The sequence below is a fragment of the Bison bison genome, unplaced genomic scaffold (assembly GCF_000754665.1).
Source record: "Bison bison bison isolate TAMUID 2011002044 unplaced genomic scaffold, Bison_UMD1.0 scf7180017864291, whole genome shotgun sequence".
Taxonomy (NCBI): domain Eukaryota; kingdom Metazoa; phylum Chordata; class Mammalia; order Artiodactyla; family Bovidae; genus Bison; species Bison bison.
The window spans coordinates 8,570,516-8,577,693 of record NW_011494863.1 but is presented as its reverse complement, the minus strand read 5'-3'; the positions used below and the strand labels follow the sequence as shown (position 1 = coordinate 8,577,693).

The window sequence follows — 7,178 nt, the reverse complement described above, 5'->3', positions numbered from 1 at the left end:
CATACAGTTTTATTTTTATATTATTCAGCTTCGTTGGCTAGCTTTAAGATTCTGGTTATAGATCGCTTACTTATCTTTGAGAACTTGGCTTAGATAAAACTTTCTGTGGGTGGACATTCCTTACCAGCCCCTAAATCTAGGAGCTCTGATGAGTTTTTTTTAAGATTTTTTTTTTTTTTAATGTGGACCATTTTTAAAAGTCTGTATTGAATTTGTTATGGTATTACTTCTGTTTTATGTTTTGGTTTTTTGGCTCTGAGGCATGTGGATCTCAGCTCCCCAATGACGGATTAAACCCACACCACCTGCATTGGAAGGCAAAAAACCAGGGAAGTCCCTTCATAAGTTTTTAAAATACCCCATGCTTTTATCAATCATAGCAATTCTGACACTATTAGGCCCCCTTGAGGGCAAGCACCATATTAGGTTCTTCAGTGTATCTACAGCACTTAACCCAGTACTTGATACATAGAGACTTTTGTAAGAGCTGCCTTTTATTGAGTATATATCATAGTGTGTGCCAGGCATTAGAGTAAATGCTTTACAGGTCTCATCTCATTTAATCTGCCAGCAATTCTATGAAGTAGGTACTCTTATTACCCTCTTTTTCAGAGGAGGATAGAGAAGAAAGAGGAACAGAGAGAGTAACTTGCTAAAGATCAACATATTAACTCATTGAATGAATGAACAAATGCAAGAATGAAGATGTTCACACTTTGTGGCTTTTCCGATTTGCATACATTTTCATAATAGAAGCAGGAAAAATGGTGTTATTAGGCAAGTCAACTGATGTAAAAAATACTTTTTTCAAGATATAAGCCACAATTAACTTTATATTTTTCTCTTACTAAAAAATTATTAGTGTAGTCTGCTCTCTTTGGAGCAAATGTGTTCCCTCATTTAGACATTTTCAGAGTTAGAAAAAAAAATTCAGTGCCTCATGCTTCTTCTTCATTCCAGAGCTCATTAATTGATCATGGAACTTTTTGTGGTTGACCCTTAAACACAGGCCCTGAATCCTTCTTTGTGCAGTGATTCAGGCATCTACTACCATAGGTGAATATATAAACTGAATCTTCTTTGCTTTCACTATTAAAATAGACCGGAAGGCCACTTGCCAAGGACGTTATAGAAAGAATTTAACCATCCAACGTGTGTGTTGGTGGTGGAGAGAACAGTGTATAAACATGATTTTCATCTAATCCTATAATTTGATATATCTTCGGCAACTTTCTTAACCCAGAGAACTTTGAAACAGAAATAATTCCTTTCAGTTTTTACAGAGTTGTGTGCCTGTGAGGGTTGATGGAGTGCCTGCTGTGTGCAAAGCAGCTGTCTCAGGCCATGGACCTGTACTGTGTCACATGCCATGGTAGAGTCATTGGAAACCAAATCAACTCTCTTCCCCCAGGGACCTGACAATCTTTTAGGGGAAATGATATGTCTGTCCATACAAAGCACATGACTTTACCCAATAATATCAATGTGTGTGTGTGTCCCCAGTCACCCAGTCATATCCAACTCTTTATGACCCCATGGACCGTAGCCCGCCAGGCTCCTCTGTCCATGGGATTTCCCAGGCAAGAATACTGGAGTGGTTTGCCATTTCCTCCTCCAGGGAATCTTCCCAATTCAGGGATGGAACCCACATCTCCTGCATTGGCAGGCGGATTCTTATCACTGAGCTACCAGAGAGGCCCAATAATATCAATATCATGCATTAAATTAGTAGAGTAGATGAGATTCAGAGGAACAAGAGGACTGTGTGAGATTATAACATTATAGTTATAATGTTATAACTTTATAACAGCTGATATTTATTAAATTTTTAAGTGCTTTACAGGGTTCTATGGACTTAACACAAATTAACATTTAATCTATACAATAGACCTATGAAGAAGGCTTTTTTAAAATTACATCTTACAAATGTAGGAATTGAGACATGGTGAGGTTAAGTTACTTGGCCTAAATCATAAAGTGAGCATTAGCAGAGCCACAATTGTGAAGCCAGGGGAACCCACATGCAGGGCAGAGCCACACTCTTCAGTACTATACCTGGCTGTCAGTAGAAACTTGACCAAGGAGGGGAGATGGAAGCTAAGCCTTCAAGGATTATTATGACCTTGATTGACTCAGTGGAGAAAAGTGGGGGAAAGCATTTCTCTTTGGGACTAGGTATTATACCAGTTGTCAAAAATGGGTGGAAACGTGCCTACATAGACACCCCCAAAAGAGGCAACTCTTCCCGCTCTTGGTTCTCAATTCCCTCAGAGGTGAATCAGTAAGGGAGGGAAATGGGAACACTTGCCAGTATCTGGACTAGAATGGAATTACCATCAAGGCTGCATTTTTTCCACAGTGTGTTTTGAATTGTGGTAACTTTGGAATGGCCCAGTGGTGATGTGGTAAGGGTGAAATCTTAGGGATGTCGGAAAGCTTAATTTTAGTTGTAGAACTTACATTTTGTCAAACCAGTGGAAGACTTCTTACTACCCCAAGAGAATGTCTTTCTTGGCTGGGTATAAACAAAAGCAGAAAGTGTTCATGCCACTGGCAGCGGGTCCATGTGTCTGCAAGGTAGGAGATGGTTCATAATAATGTAGATCCTCATGAGTCTTGAGTCTGCCTGGAATTAACTGGATGTTTATATCAAGGATGTGAACTGCACGTTTTTGGTCTATGAGGTTACGTTGTGCTAAGGGTAGTTGTATCTGTCCCATGTCTTGTATAGTGTGCACTTGGCCTGCTCATTGGCTTCCTCCCCACCCCAGTTTGCCCCTCTCTGCCTCCCTGAGATGCTCTGAAGCTTCTTGGGCGAAGCTGTGTCTGGTGGAGGTGATCACAGTCCACTTCCTTGGCTTGAAGCTTCTCCTGAGCTGCTGACCACACAGAAGCAGCTGGTATAAGCATTTGCATCTTTGGCTTCCTCTGCCATTGGTTGTGATTGATAGATGAGCTATCAGGGAAGGATGGACTTGGGAGTGGGAATGGACTTGGGAATGCCCTAGACATATTCCATTTGTCATTAGGAGCACAGATGAACCCATTTAGACAGCAGAGTTCATGCACCTGTTCTTTAAAATGATTCTTTACCACCTCCTTCAATCTCTTCTAACAGTTCATTATTTTACAGCTGTTCAATCTTTCTGCAAATGTTCTTCCTGACCCTTGAATAAAGAGCTAAATGAAAATAATAACACTGGGGTTCCCTGGTAGCTCAGCTAGTAAAGAATCTACCTGCAATGCAGGAGGCCCTGGTTTGATTGCTGGGTCGGAAGATCTCCTAGAGAAGGGATAGGCTACCCACTCCAGTATTCTTGGGCTTTCTTGTGGCTCAGATGGTAAAGAATCTGCCTGCAATGTGGGAGACCTGGGTGTGATCCCTGGGTTGAGAAGATCCCCTGGAGGAGGGCATGGCAATCCACTCCAGTATTCTTGCCTGGAGAATCCCCATGGACAGAGAAGCCTGGTGTGCTGCAGTACTTGGTGTTGCAAAGAGTTAGACACGACTGAGTGACTAAGCACACACAATAAAAACATTTATTAAAATATTCATTACACAGCCTATAGTCCAGCCACAGTCAAACCCAGGACACATGGTCTCACCAAACACCATACTGGATTGTTTTATGTCTATAAAAATTGCTTTCTGGATGGAGCTAGAGATTATCATACTAAGTGAAGTAAGTCAGACAGAGAAAGACAAGTACCATATGATATCACTTGTATGGGGACTCTAAAAAATGATTCAAACGAACTTATTTACAGAACAGAATCTGACTCATGGACAGAAAACAAACTTATGGTTACCAAAGGGGAAAGAGGGGAAGGGATAAATTAGGAATTGGGGTTAACAGATACGTACTACTATGTATAAAGTAGAAAAACAACAAGGTCCTGCTGGTTAACACATATTCATTGTCTTATAATAAAAAATGTTTTATTATTTGTTTCTAGATTGCTAAGCTGGTGAATCACTTGGAAAGACTACTTTGATAAACATAGGTTACAACTTTTAAAATCCTTATAATACCATGTTTGTCTTGGAAGTCCTTCTTTTAAATTGCTGGTTGTTTTCCTATCTCACCAGGCAAATTGGAGACAATCTGATCGTCCCTGGAGGAGTGAAGACCATCGAGGCCAATGGGAAGATGGTGATCCCTGGAGGCATTGATGTCCACACTCACTTCCAGATGCCATACAAAGGCATGACCACAGTGGATGACTTCTTCCAAGGGACCAAGGCTGCCTTAGCGGGGGGCACCACCATGATCAGTAAGTCCCACAAATTTACACACTCTTGGAAAGCGTGCTAGGGGTCCTAAGAAGTGAGTTTAACTAATGTGTTAACCGCAGTGCTCTCTGGTGGTAACTCATATACTTACCCTCAATTCAGTGAATAGACTTTCTGCCTGGCGAGACCTGAGAAAAGCTGGTAATAGAGAGGACACTGGCAGCTCTTTATGTAACAGCATAAAGAGACGCAGGAGGCTCATCACCTTGAAAGCAGCATACTGTCTGTCTGCCTTAGAGCAGGGGCTGAGTATGCCATGGGTGGGGAATTAGCACTTAGCATCTCTGGGCCAGACCCTGGGGAAAGTGGACTTGAAAAGCTGTGGACCTTGGGCAAAAGGTGATCGCAGAACTTCCCGCTTGGGTGTGAGGCAGGAGGGGCAGAGGGTATGAGCAGAGCAGTGCAAACACGGCTGAGAAGTATCCCAGAGAGAATGACAGTGAGACGGGCAGTTCTTGAGAACTTAGGAGGCTTCAGTGGTGGTTCGTGTCATTTGGTCTGTGCTGTATTGTGACCAATTCATAGCTCTAAGATTGGGCAAGCCAGGGAGTTGTTTCCCTTACTTTGTTTTTCTGGTGACTTTTGCAATTCCAAAGAAACCTAGGAAGTTGCATGCCATTGGATTACTGAAGAGATAGCATTCCAGGGCACTCGTTCCTGTCCCAAAGAAGTTCCAGTGAACTGGCCCCAGCCCAGCCCTGGCCCCCAGCTTGGTCAGCAAGAGCACTGTTACCACCCAAGAAATATACATCCACCCAAGAAATCAGAATAGCCTGAGTCGTAGACTTAATCACTGTCTTTTGCTTCCTTTCTACGGGAGCAGTAGTAGGGTTCAGCTTCAGCTAGGGGTGTGGAAACCCAGGAAAATGGCATCAGGGCCATAAAAGGTGCATTTCTGGGAGCCTGAAGCCTTTGTCCAGCCAGGGGAAAGAAGCCAGCCGAGTTCTCAGCAGCTGCCTGCCTACAAAGGCTCTGGTGCAGGTCCAGACACAATAACACAGCTCCAGGCCTCTGCTTTCAGATAAGTGCACTTGGGCTGCCTGTGCTAGAAGGCTGAGGAAATGAGTGATCTTGGCCTGGCTTTCTGCCATCTGGCTGAGGAGCTGGACCTGTTCAGAGTCCTAGACATATGCGTTAGGCTTGGGCTTCTGCATTAGGCAGGGAGCAGGAGGAGAGTCAGAGCTCCACATGAAAAGAGAGGAAAGCATGTGAGAATCACACAAGTGTCTGTGTCCTTTCTAGATAATTAAACCCCCTAAGTATGCAAAAAAAAAAAAAAAAAAACACAAACACACACAAAAAAACCCACATAAATCTCACCTCAGTGTCAGTTTGGCTGTATTAGTTTTTCTGTTTAAGAAAAATAGGTTCACTAGTTAATATGTCATGGATGTCTTTCCATTCATTTATTTTTATTCTACTGAATTTTAAAGGGACTTACGACATCCATTTTATGAAGGTATCATGATTTATGTATTTAACTAAGCTTCCCTATTATAAAACTTTGTTTCCAGCTTTTCACTTGCATAAATATGTGAGTAGTGGCAAATATCCTGAGGACCCAGATTTTGTGTTCAGGGATATTTATCTCCTGAAGGATAATTTTTAGGCACAGGAATAAGTATTGAGTTTAAGGTATGAAAAACGTCAAGGATTTTGAAACACATTTCGAAATTGTTCTTAGGAAAGTTGTTCCAGTTCACACTTTCTCTCAACTGACATGGGGAGCAATTAAAGTGTAACGTTCGTCTGACCCTTACCAGTGTTACTGGTGTAAATGTTATTCTTTTTAAAAACATCGTCCACTATGGCAGGTACTGCAAGAGTAGGTTTGGGCCTCAGAGAAACTGTATTCTTTTTATTTATTTGTTTATTTAGCTTAGTTAGGCATTTGGTACCTTCCTTGCGGCACACGGACTCTACTGGTGGCTCGTGGGCTCACTTTTGCAGTGTGCGGGCTTAGTTGCTCTATGGCGTATGGGATCTTAGTTCCCCAACCAAGAATCAAACCCGTGTCCCCTGCATTGAGAGATGGATTCTTAACCCACTGGACCACCAGGGAAGTCCCAGAAACCATATCTTTGATGAGAAATTTGCATGAAAATAAGATCTGCGGGCGAAGCATCAGGTCCACTTACCTGACACCAGCTCTTTCCTATAGCAGTAGGCGTGAAAATGTCACTGTCCAGTGGCCTGACATAACTCTAAAGACCCTCCTTCTGGCCTTAGAGGGAAGGAGTCCAACTTTGATCACCAGCAGTAACTCCCAGTTACTGGCAATAATGGCACATAGTAGGAGCTCATCAGTTGATAGCTAACATTTATCGAGCACTTACTCTGTGCCAGGCATCATGTGAAGCCCTTTCCATGCTTTTTCCCATTTAATCTCTTCACAGACTTAGAGGGAAGGGAGTGGTATCCCCATCCCCCACTCCACATTGAAGGGTGAGAAAACCAAAGTTTAGAGAAGCTAGTCATTTGCCCAGGATCACATAGCTAAGTAATGGTTGAATCATCAGCAACCACCATTGAAACCACCCAGGACCCCTTTCTGAGGTTAACCCTATGCTCAAGAGATAGAGACTGTGCCGTTGTAGCTAAGCAAACAAGACAGACCTGTACAGAGGGGACCAAAGGCTGTGTTGGTGAGCCACCCATGTTGGGCTTCTCTTGTCCAGTTGACCATGTGGTGCCTGAGCCAGAGTCCAGCCTGACGGAGGCTTATGAGAAGTGGCGGGAGTGGGCCGATGGCAAGAGCTGCTGCGACTACTCCTTACATGTGGACATCACCCACTGGAACGACAGCGTCAAGCAGGAGGTGCAGGGCCTCATCAAGGACAAAGGTGAGTGTGGACACACTCTCCTCCCTTCCCCCTTGTCTGTC

The 7,178-nt window shown here is 43.2% G+C and overlaps 1 protein-coding gene across 1 annotated transcript in view; it reads left to right on the top strand.

Annotated features, from left to right (window-relative positions):
- Positions 1 to 7,178, top strand: part of DPYSL3 (dihydropyrimidinase-like 3) — a 117,274-nt gene that overhangs the window by 79,626 nt on the left and 30,470 nt on the right. Inside the window, exons 3-4 of the mRNA XM_010850475.1 lie at positions 4,091 to 4,275; positions 6,973 to 7,137. Coding sequence (XP_010848777.1) covers positions 4,091 to 4,275; positions 6,973 to 7,137 — 350 coding nt within the window. The remainder of the gene's footprint in view (positions 1 to 4,090; positions 4,276 to 6,972; positions 7,138 to 7,178) is intronic.